Source organism: Polypterus senegalus, chromosome 2 (genome assembly GCF_016835505.1).
Source record: "Polypterus senegalus isolate Bchr_013 chromosome 2, ASM1683550v1, whole genome shotgun sequence".
In the NCBI taxonomy this organism is placed as follows: Eukaryota; Metazoa; Chordata; class Cladistia; order Polypteriformes; family Polypteridae; genus Polypterus; species Polypterus senegalus.
In genome coordinates, this window is record NC_053155.1 from 270,206,057 (window position 1) to 270,218,798 (window position 12,742).

At 38.0% G+C, this 12,742-nt stretch overlaps 1 protein-coding gene across 7 annotated transcripts in view; it reads right to left on the reverse strand.

The window, feature by feature from the left end:
* LOC120523873 (MAP7 domain-containing protein 2-like) overlaps nucleotides 1-12,742 on the reverse strand; it is a 168,943-nt gene that overhangs the window by 95,479 nt on the left and 60,722 nt on the right. For 6 of the 7 annotated variants that reach the window (XM_039745551.1, XM_039745549.1, XM_039745550.1 and 3 more), the window contains exons 2-3: nucleotides 12,361-12,465; nucleotides 1,662-1,739 (exon numbers count right to left, since the gene is read on the reverse strand). In XM_039745551.1, coding sequence (XP_039601485.1) covers nucleotides 1,662-1,739; nucleotides 12,361-12,465 — 183 coding nt within the window. The remainder of the gene's footprint in view (nucleotides 1-1,661; nucleotides 1,740-12,360; nucleotides 12,466-12,742) is intronic. The other variant, XM_039745548.1, reaches the window with a different exon arrangement.

Sequence of the window (12,742 nt, forward strand, 5' to 3'; positions counted from 1 at the left end):
AAATGATGATGATAATGAAAATCTTAAAAACAAATGCAATGGATACACATAATTATCCAAATATAAACTACATAAAATGCTTGGTACCTTCTAATAATAATTACCTAATCTTCGGTTTTCTAATTTCTACATCAACCCCAAAACATAGAAACTGGTAAATATCACCTTGCTTAGGTGTAAGGTAGTTAGGTTAGGGGTCCAAATAAAAACAGAAAGTGGTTATAACAAAAACCTGAAGCAATTTTGGCTCCCCAGGGCAGAGTGCGATAACCACTGATGTAAAACTTTCATAATGTGGTGGGATAATAGATAGGTTTTATAAAAACAAAAATCACAGCTTTCTACTCATTTTGTATTTTGTGCATTTTTAAAATATATGTATATTTCTCAAAGCAGGGGTAGTGTGATGATATTGTGATGATATTGTAGATTGTAGTCAACTAATCCCCATGACAGATTTGTATTAAGAAAGTATTTCAAATTAATTGACTGGTTTGTTACATTATGAATACAACTTTTAATTGAAAAGTAGAGTCTCTGTTTATCTTGAGAGAACTTTACTAAATCTAAGCAAAGGAACAATTCTGTTTACATCAATAACTTTAAGAAACCACAGTTATAATTTATGATTTGGACTAGCCAATCATTTGGAAAAAAATTCAGATTGTTGTTTTAATTTTACAATTTAGTTATTGATGTATTTTAATTTTACCTTTGCCACTAATTCAAAAATAATTTTTTCAATGTGCCAACGAAACAACTAAGTTCATGTTGTTCCCCAGACATCTTTCAATTAATTATACTGACAATTAACCATACATTTTTAATTACTAAACTATAAACTAAATTTAGGGCTGAACAAAAAATAAAAATTACAGGGCCAATCAAAACAACAAAAGAAACAACCAGCAGCCAGAACATCCGGAGGGGATAGTCAACAAGTTAATTATAAAATACAATCACAATCCTTACTACGCCAATGGAATTTCACACTTCTTAGTACTGGTATGCCTTGCTTACCATACTTTGTAGAAAAGTCCTTACAAAAATTGAAAACAGATGACAGAAAGCAGCAAAATTATTGTTTAGCTAGGGAAGAATCTTTCCCTCTCTCCTCTTCCAAACCTTGCAGATAACAAACTTCAAATACATTTTTTTTTATCTCTGCAGTTTTGGAAAGAAAAACCACTTCTGAGGCATTCACAAACAAACCAAAACAATAATCAGAATTAGATTTCAAGCATGCCTGATTGCTGCTAGTAATTGGAAGTTGCCTGTACATAGTCAGTACAGCTGTGCACTCATTCAAGATACCCATCAAATTCTAAATCTTTTGTGCACGATTATTTTATTTGCTGTAAGTGTTCATAAAAAATTACTTTAATGTATTCATTTTACAATCTAAATTAAACTATTTTTACTTATTACAAAAGGTGTTGTCTAAGCCACTGCATGTTGGGTCAATGACACAAGAAACCAAAAGCCAGTAGGGCCATTCCCACAAAAAAGGAAAAACACCTGTGCTTTTATATATCATGACAGCTAAGACAAAAGATTAGTGCTTCTGCATAACTAGCCGACTATACCAGTACACTAAGTGTAATGGATGCTTTTAAAATAAACTTTTGTGGTAAAACTATTTCATTAAGTAAAGAACATACCTAAACTTTTTTCTCTTTCTTCTCTTCTTTCTTTGGCTAGTCGCATTCGGTCATCAGTTTTTAGAAATCCATCTAAAACTGCAATAGAAAAAGGGAAAATGTCATAATGCATTTTCTCTGCCTAGAATATAAAAAAGTGCTACAGCATAAAGTAGCATTTGAGTAAATAATAGAAAAGCATGATACCCTCATTTGTTAATAACATTCCTGTCACCCACAAACTTTGGTTAGACACCATGATTTTGGTACAGATTTGCAGAAGCTTATTTTGAATGTTTTAGGCCTTACCAACATTGGTACCAGAGTGGAAGGTTGCATAAATTAATACAAATTGTAAAGAGCAGAGCATGATTATATCCGTAGTATCAAAGCACATCTGACAAAAGCATTTAATCCTTATGCATATTGTAAAATGAATTAATAAAATGAAAAACATTTTACATAAAACATGCTATAAAATGAAACAAAATACAAACAGTTTTAGCAAAATCATTTTAAATGAAAAAGGATATGGCAGTGTCTAAATGTCTTGTCATGAGATTATACTATTAGGCTTTATTTATAATTCTAAACTTGTGATAAATGTACTTAAAGTGGGAGTTTATGTAATAGCTTCTGTTTATCAAAGGCGCACTTCACTGTAAACTTTTAATGTTCATTAGTTATAAATGAAGTGTTAAATATATTAATATATCCTTCATTTTTATATGGACAAATATGTCTCACTATTGAACTAAATTAATGAACAAATTGTTTTTAGAGAGTTAATGAAAGTATGATTTTTTTGCATCCCCTTATTTTCTAATTTCATGGAATTGTTTAAATCATTGTTTCAGGCCTTAACTGTATGCTCTCCATTACTTATCAGTTTAAAGCTCAAATGGAAATGAACTCTTGTTAAAGCATGATCCTGTCGCTCTAGAAGACATGCAGGCTACCATCACTTATGGAGGTTAAAATTATTGGTAAAATGCTGTACAGTATTTTAGCCATGCAATTAAATTCATGTGCATATACTGGCAAACCCAGACCATACCAGTTTTATTTAACAATTATGCATTCCTGACTCACTCCCATTTTTAGAAATTCCTGTGTCTCATCTCTGGTTTCAGTAAATGCTCATGACTACTTCAACTTGTCAGACTTGTCTACTTCATTCTTTCTATACTGTTCATCTTTTCCCTCTTACTGATTTGACCTAATCGAATTAGACCTCAAATATCCTCTTACTACATTTTTTCATACTTTGTTCACCTTTTCTCTCTCATTCTTATGACATGATCAAATCAGATCTCAAGTATCTCCATTATTGTGTCTCAGTAAACAAAGATAAATATTGTTTCCTTTTTCAACAATGCTCCTATACAAATCACATGTATTCTAAACCACATTCAGTAATACCAAAAAAAATTCTCCAACATACCATCCTGCTGATTCATGCTTTTCCTGACTTATTCCTAAGGAGAATTTTAAATTAAGAAGTGGATGTATATTATCAGATCTATGGCATTTCCCTTCAACTACATCATGTTAACACAAAGACACATTTCTCTTTCAAAATGCTTTTGGAAAACTAAGAAAGCAGAGTTGCCACCTTCCTCATGCACTCTAAATATGTTGCTGTTTATTTTACCTACAGTTTACAGTTTCATCTCGGTCCTTCATTAATTGTCCACTGTTTATCTTCTTTAACCTTCTCATGTTTACCTTACTACGAAACAATAGCTTTGTTCTATTTTTCCCAAATAATTTTTCTCCTTAATGGAAGTCCCTCATGGACAAACGTGTATTGTTTTAAAAAGGGCATTCCCAAAGTTGGCAATATTACAAAAGCATTGGACAATTTACATCAGGCAGGGATGAGTTACCAAAAGTATGAGCTGGCATAACATCACCAAAGGCAAGGGGTTGCCTATAAAAATGGCAACTCTGAAAAGTCGTATGCTTTTTCCATCTTTGTGTGGCTTAAAGCGAACGGTCCTTTTATGCTAATAAAATAACATTAAATGATAATGAATTCATTGGGTCAGCACTGGTAGGTATCATGTAGCATTACAATATCTTTAATGACTCAGAATTATGTAGGTTCCAGCAGGAGTTACTTGCTCAGTTTAATCCTTCTTCCACCTAATTTCTTCTTTCTTCTTAATCTTAAATTTGTTCTAAAATGTTTTACACAAGTACTTAAAGTCTTAACTTTCTTTGTGATCTATTCCCAAGGTTCTCTACTTTGCAAATTATCCTTTACTATTTAATAACTTTTGAGACCTATACTTTAAAATATTATATATTTTTTATATATACAGTAATCCCTTGCTATATCGCGCTTCGACTTTCGCAGCTTCACTCTATCGCGGATTTTATATGAAAGCATAATTAAATATATAACGCGGATTTTTCGCTGCTTCGCAGGTTCTGCGGACAATGTGTCTTTACTTCCTGTACATGCTTCCTCAGTTGGTTTGCCCAATTGATTTCATACAAGGGCCTCTATTGGCGGATGACTGAGAAGCTAACCAATCAGAGCACACAGTTAAGTTCCTGCGTGCTGAATGCAGTGTTAACCAGGAAGTCTCGTCTCGCTCATTCAGCATCAACGTGTTTCGCTGTGTAAAGAGTTGTGCTCTTTTGTGTTTATCTTTGTGCATAGTCAAGCCCTTCATTATGGCTCCAAAATGATCTGCTACTGCTTCAGGGGCCGTGCCAAGCGCTAAACGGAAGATGTTAACGACATTTAAAAGGTAAACGCTTTTGGATTTGTTGAAGGCTACGATTCTTTTTATTTAAAAAGTAGGAAAGGAATATAAGATCCACGGCCGCAGTGTCCTTTTAAACAGGGTGCAAAACGAGTTGTAAGTGGATGTAATAAGGCAGTAGTCTAGATGGAATCTGCTTTAGGGATTTGGATTGAAGACTGACAGAAGAAGAACAACGGCAGTGCTACACAATTGCCTGAAGTGGCTCCTTTGGAAAAGCTGTAACACTCTCCTTTGTTGTGCAGTAAAATTAAACTCATTGTTATCGGACAAGTCATCGTGTCATTGTTGGTGAGTAACCATAATTAATTTTCTACTTATAGTACTTAGTACATGCACGTATGTTTAGTGTCACTGTACACACATTTACTGTATACTATTTTTCTTGCATTGTACGTATTTATTGCTGGCGGCCTGTCTATCGTAATGGCTGTAACATATGTGATATCGGAGACACTCAATATCTTTAATATTTAGGTTTTACTGTATATAAACAGTGTGTTTATATACATAATTTCAGTGAATCTTACCTAGTATCTAAGAGAATACAAAGGGATTATGCTGTATAACTCTGCTGGGAATACTTATAAACAGTGTGGGAGAATTTATAAGGGCTTAAAATATATAAAAATAAGCATACAAACATATGGTTTCTACTGCGGATTTTCACCTATCGCAGGGGGTCTGGAACGCAACCCCGCGACGAGGAGGATTACTGTATATATATTACTGTATATATATATATATATATATATATATATATATATATATATAGTGGCAGATTGCCAGGGTCATTACCTGGCCGGGATGCCTGGAGGGACCGGGAAGGGACATTAATAGCTTCCGGGTCACGAGGGGGCAACCGCCCTGGACAAAGAGAGGACCACGGAAAAGGGACAAAGAGATTTTGACCTGTTGGGAACCGTGGCCACCGCCAGGGGGCATCTTAAGCTTCGTTGGACCCAGGGAACTGTCACTTCCGCCTCACCAGGCAAGATGGCGGATGAACCTGCCAGGGAGACCTGGGGTGCTTCCGGTGCAAAGGGCAGCACTTCCGCCACACCAGGAAGTGCTGCTGGAAGATCGTCACCAGCCACCTGGAGCACATCCGGGCGGGAATAAAAGGCGCCCCTCCTTACAGTCGGGGAACTTGAGTTGGGACTGGGAGCAGGACGAAGCTCCCAGGAGGAGACAGGCAGCCAAGGACTGAGATATAGAGAACAGTATTGTGGTGCATGTGGTGCAGAGTGCATTGTGTGGTGTTTGGGACTGTGACTCCTGTATTTGGAGGTGATTAATAAACATATGACTTTGATAAAGATGTGGTTTCCAACTGGTGGTGTCCGGGCAAGTCTCACAATGGCGCCCAACTTGCTACAAAGCGGGGGACCCTACAAATAAAATTTTTGTGAGCTGCCCGGGACTTCAGTCGGCCATGCACACGCACTGCGGACGTTCCGCAAATCACCCTGAGGCTGTCGGAGATTCTCCAGAGGGCCGTCTTCCACCCGAGGGCGGTGTGGAATGCCAGCCAAGGCAAGAGACAGACAGATGCTCCAACGTTCGTCGTTGCTGGGAAAGCAGCGGTAGGCACAACCATTGACGCGGCCGGAGGAAGCTACCTGGCACCACGTCACTGGCAGGGGTGTGCCGAACCTGACAGCGAAGACGGGGCAGCATTGCTTGAGGAAAGGAAGGATCCGCCACGTCTGCAGAGACCGAGGCAGAAGGACGGCAGCAAGTCTTGCAGACCCCTCATGAGGAGAAGCAAGATGGCCTCGGACCGGAACTCCCTCCTTGTGACAGGCAAGAGATTGGATGGTGTGTGCCGTGCTCCCGTCGGTGATTGGTTGACGACAGGATAGGCGACGACATTCATCTCGAGGGAGGACAAGGTCCGGGGAATCCCGGAAGAAAGCTCCAGGATGCAAAGCCAGAATGTAGGACCAATTTTAAGGTAAGTCCACCACTGGCTAATGCTGTATTTCTACCTGCAGATTGAGAAGAATTGGAGAGGATGCTTCGATTAATGCAGAGGATCAAGCAGGTAGAACACGACCTCCGAGTCTGTGGACAAGCTGAAGGGGAAGGCGGTCGCGCCACGTCAGACAGGGCGTCACAGGGCGGAAGGGCGCGACGCTGGAATCTTTAGCTGGGGGTTCATGGCGGTAAAGCAGAGTAAAACCGATACCATAAAGCGAAGAGGAGAAGAGTACGAATGTTTCCTGGGATCGTGCAGTTCCGGAGAATGAGTAGCCGCACCTCCGACAGTGGAAGCGACATGAGATGCTGATCCTTGAAAGAGGTGGAGCCAAGACGCTGGCTGACGCATGCCGTGGGTGGGTCCAGTGCTCTACCGCCGGAGCCAGCATCAGTCTCACATCTTTCTGCAGAGGCACAGACGGCAAGGGGTCTTTTCATTTTCTGTAGGAAGACCCAAGCTGTCAGAATGACCCAGAGAAATAGGAAGAATCGTTGGAGGAAAGCCGGTACTTCCTACAAAGGAAGACGTGAGCCCGTGAGCTCACATAACGTGACAGGACGCCCGCTGCGAGTGCAGAGGAAGGCCCCGAAGTCAATGGAAATGTTGCAGAAAAGGGCGGTCCCTGTCGTCAACCCAAAGTCGGGGGCACGAGAGGCACGGAGCGGGTGCCGAGGTTTCGCCGAACAGGGTGCTGGTCAAAGGGGGGAGCGTTGGCCCTACTCTAGTGGGAGAAAAGCTAGAGAGTGGCGTCAGGGCAACGTCTCGGCCCCTGTGTCTGTTTTATTTTTTATAGGACCAGGCCCTGGGAGACAACCAGTTACGCCCGCTTCAGACAAAGTATACCCTTGCGGGACAGGCTGCTGCGACCGACAAGTCTTCACTGGCGGAGGGGCAGTGTGGCATTTTGCTGGGGTCATTACCTGGCCAGGATGCCTGGAGGGACCGGGAAGGGACATTAATAGCTTCCGGGTCACGAGGGGGCAACCGCCCAGGACAAAGAGAGGACCACGGGAAAGGGACAAAGAGGTTCTGGCCTATTGGGAACTGTGGCCACCACCAGGGGACGCCTTAAACCTCGTTGGACCCAGGGAACTGTCACTTCCGCCACACCAGGCAAGATGGCAGATGAGCCTGCCAGGGATGCCCAGAGTGTTTCCAGTGCAAAGGGCGGCACTTCCGCCACACCAGGAAGTGCTGCCGGAAGATCGTCACCAGCCACCTGGAGCACATCCAGGCAGGAATAAAAGGCGCTGCCTCCTTACAGTCGGGGGAGCTTGAGTCGGGAGTGGGAGCAGGACGAAGCTCCTAGGAGGAGACAGGCGGCCAAGGACTGAGATATAGAGAACAGTAGTGTGGTGATTTATTTGCTGAGTGCATTGTGTGGTGTTTAGAACTGTGATTCCTGTATTTGGAGGTGATTAATAAACGTGTGACTTTGATAAAGATGTGGTTTCCGACTGGTGGTATCCGGGCAAGTCTCACAATATATATATAAATATATTTATATTATTATATTATATATATTTTAACCTGCTCTAAATAGCAATGCATTCTTAATATGAACTTAACTTCAGCTTAAAATCCATTTTATTCTGATTTTTGTCGTCTTTTTATACTCCTAGAATCAGGTGGAGTGTATTCTTTTCTTAGTATCAATATGTTCATCCTCCCCTCTGTGCATTCATCTGAAACTCCAGTATGTGGGCCCTAGTGATTCTGGACATTTGAAGACTTTTTTCAATGAGTGGAATGCTATCTGGAGTTTGTCAGCAGCTGGGCAGGGACTGTTGAGGCCAGGCACTTCCATCCAGACAAGTCTGTCCACGACCCCAATCACACAAAGTCTATTAATATGTGTATATATAGTTTAAATGTATGTGGTTACATATAATGCATGCAATTAATTTTCAAAGGTATAACACATTGTTTTGTCATAAATCACATAAATATGTACCATTTCCTATTTAAGCAAGCGGTTATCAAACTGAGACCCCCCCGAGGAGTTTGACCCTATTAAAAAAAAAAAAAATTGCAGTGTTAAAAGATTTTTTTTTTTTATTTGCCTATTATTTAAATACACATATAGGTAATCAGTGCTGGGAGTGGGCCAGTATGCACTTCAAGCACTTGTCACCTGTATATTAACTGGCAGATAATGTATGCATATTGGCCCTTTGCACAATAGGCAATCAACTTTTGATAAGCTTCTACATTTCTGATATACTGTAGTTTCTGTATATTATCGTGTGCTATTTCTCACTCACACCCCCACGCCAAACTCCTCACTTTCCAAACAAATAAACCTTATTGTGTTATAAATGAAGGCTCCAAACTCAAGTTTCTTCAAGCTCAATTCCACCCTCAATCTCATGGCCCTCCTGCTGTGAAACTGGTTGACTAAGTAAGAATAATATACAATAAAAAGCAAAGTTGAATTTTAATAGTTATTTATAAATCACACACACATGGTAAACATGTAATAGAGCCGCCAGAGTTTCCAGTGTCTGGTAACCTTCATCCTTCCTTTAAAAATACATACAGTAATAGGCAGAACGTAGAAGAAGAACAGAGCTTAAAGTTATGAAAACTGGAAAACTTCAATAATGACTACACAAAAAATAAAGATACTGAAACATAACAACCGACTTTAAGCTATTTTCCTTTTATTGACCTGGAGTTATGCGTAACTTTCTGCTTTTGTTGATCTGGATTCACATGTAACTGTTTTTAATGTACAAAAATACAGTAATAAGCATTTTAGACTTTCTAATTTTATTCCAACAACCACACAAAAAAGCACATGTGCTGTGATATCTGGCACCCTCAAGTAAGTAAAGCCTGCTCAAGGAATCTTTTGAACGTATGGCAGTAAAGGAAACACAGGTAACGACTTGGAGATTGGAAGATGGAAGACAGAAAGAAGTAAGGAAGAAAACAAGTTAATAAATAATTATAAACAGTTAAACAGCAGATTGAAGAAGTGAGCAAAATATCACTGCTATTCCTTAAATGGGAGAGGTTATTTCTTTTCCTATTTATAGCTGTAAAGCAGAAGCATGCCACGAGAACACTAAACGGTATGATGTACCCAATGAATGAGCCTAAGAATGACTTAATAACGTAATATATCATAAAATGACAGAATCTAGTTTTGTATAATCAATGGTTTAAACAGACAGTGGTATTACTATCGTGAAGGCTGAAATGTATATACTTCATGTGAAACCTAAAAACCATCCAGATAATATCTTCACTAGGTCTTTATTTTTGCAGTTCCTCTTAGTTACTATAAAGTCCACAAAGATTAAGTTTACAAATGAAAAGCTTTCAAAATGAGCATGTTACGATTTCATAGCTTGCACACTTTCTCATTGGTCACAAGTATGAACATCTGCAAAACAAAAAAATTCAGGAAACAAATTTTAATATGATACTTGCAAAACTGGTGAGGACATTCCTGCTACAACTAGTACTTTTGTGAAAAAGACAGACGAACAGAGCACTATCAACAGATGTGATAATCTACTGTACATAGGAAAGACAAAGCATTCCTGCAAAAATGAAAGAATGCTTTTGATTTGTACTTTATACTTTGTGGTGATTAATGCAAAAAGTCATTTTAAAAGCATGGAGTAATCCTCAAAAAGAAATTACACTGGCCAAGACCTCCTTGCAAAAAGACTTCCCATTATTCCAACAATAGTCTCTGAAACTAGTCTCATATTAACAGACACTGTCACCTTCCTCTGTAAACTAGCAACCTACAAATACTCTTCTTTTTACTAATCAATTTAGTGAAGCTGCTTGTAAGCAGTAGATTAACAGGCAATTTTTCCCTAGTAGACAGTGTACAAGTCATTGCTGGCTTTAGCTCATTTAATATTGATTAAACACATTATATTCTTTAGCCGATTTACATGTACAAAAACTAAATAACTGAGAGGAATGTATAAAAGTGTACATTACATACACAGGTTCTGATACTGCTTTTGCACACACTGTGGAACAGAAACACCCCGGAATAGTCATAGGCAATTTCATTTATATATAAAAAATAAAATCAATTAGACAGTTCAACCTTGAAGATGTTCATGGTGAATATACAACATAACAAACACTGTTCAAATTGCTTCTTGTTGCCTACAAACATGGTTCTCTATCTGCTTCCAGAAGCTAAAACACATTCAGTAAATTGCTGTCTTTAATATAAATGTACTGGCCCTGAATATTACAAGGTCAACAAATGTCTTTTTAAATCAAAAATGGCTATATCTGCCACTTTAATTGCAAGTAACTGTCAATTATCATCAGGTCTGTTAAATCTGCACCAATACTCCCCTAGAAAGTAACTGACCACACCAGAATATACCTGGTTTACAAGAAGACACACTGACTTTCTGAAAAAAAAATTGAGTTTTTCCACTGCAGAGTATGTAGAAGAGAGAAAAGAGTATACTTTGATAAATTTTCATAAAGGTGATTGATTTCTTACAAAATTGAATAACTTATATGATCCAAAAGCATTCTTTATAGCAATCAGTATATCCACAAACCAGATTTCCAAAAGTATAAAGTAAGGTATATTGTACATTTACTTTCTCCTTCAGGAACTCTTGTCAAGAGTGCAACTTGGTGTGTTCAAGCCAATTACCATGTGAAAACTCCAAACCACAAAACAATGCTATAGATTCCTTAAATGCATAAATTAAGTTGACAATATTGTATCTGTAATTACACTTGCATGTAATTACACTCAATCCTTGCTCGGGTAAAAATTAATAGAAAATGGCACGAAAGTCAAAGATGAAAAAGTAAATACATGGAACCTATGGCAAATGGGGGTTAGGTTTCCATTGCCACCAAAACTATAATCTGCTGAATATGAATATATGAATATGCTGCATAAAATTGAATGTGCCAAGGATTAGGAGACTACAAAAATGTTTGCCTTGTAAATTAGCTACAGTGATTTTATACTGATTTACATTTTTTTGCTTTGATTTTTGGAAACGAATAGCCATATTATTTATATTTATATCAGGGCAGAGTAGTGGCTCTGAGGCTAAGAATCTGCACTAGTATCCCAAAGGTTGCTGGTTTGAATCCCAGTTACTGCCAAAAGAGATCCTACTCTCAGGCCCTTAACCTTCAATTGCTCCAGGAGCGCAGTACAATGGCTGACCCTGCAAAAACTAACAAATTCCTAATACAAGAAATTGTATAAGGCGAAATAAAGAGCCAAAAAAAAAAAATTAATACAAAAGCTGCAACAACTAAATAAATTTATATTGCAAAAATTAAAAATTGACACATTTGAAACATGTAACAAATATGTATACATTTCAATATGTAAGAAATTTGATGAAGAATTTTATGTTTAATCTGATCAAGCTAGTATAGTGGTGCAATAATTTGAGATTAGGATGTTTAATGCAGAAGAGTTCCTGTTATGTTACTAACTTCACTTAATAGGGAAAAGGAGAATACTTCATCTACCCCTGAAATGTATGTAAAAATCATACACAAATAATAAAGCTATTTCAGAATGAATTACTAAAATATAATAATCCCAAAAAAGTAAGGGGTAAATGACCACTTCTGTACCTACGCAAGAGATAGCAGTAAAGTTCACATAATGCTGCTCTAGCTACATAAAATCTACCAGGCTATAAAAGGAACTTACATTAAGACCTCTTCAGAAATGTCATTCAAATATGTGACTTTCTATACAGTTCATAAACAGTAAAATTGGGATGTGAATTAAGAATGCAAAACTTTTAGGCACATGCATTGACATAAATCAGCATATGGGTAACATGCCAAAAAGAGAATAAGTTAGTTGCATCCCTGTATATATCTAATTATGTATTATACTGTAAATTACAAAATTAATACAGGAGAAATCTAATTATTGTTTCTTTAAGTCAAACCTACCCTCATCATTATAAATAACACTTACTTTGTTTTCCTGTAGGATTTGCAGAGTAAGCAGCCTGACGTACAGGAGATGAATGTCCATTCAGCTGGTATTTTTTCTCTTCAACTTTAGGCTGCATTAAGGTTTCTGTACAAAAAAAATGCACAGATCATTTTTTTTTTCACGAAATACCAATTTCTTTGAGAATAAAACGAAAATTTACAATGTAATTACTGAATACTATATAGGTAATTCTCTGCATTAGAATCTCATTTGTTTAAATCAAAAACTTAAACATGAAAGAGATAGTACTAACACACACACATATATATTTATTGTCACATGTGTGTGCTTGGGTAACAACCTAAAGGCTCGTGTGATAGTAAATTTACCACCGAGACAGATTCCCTGAAGGGACAGTGCT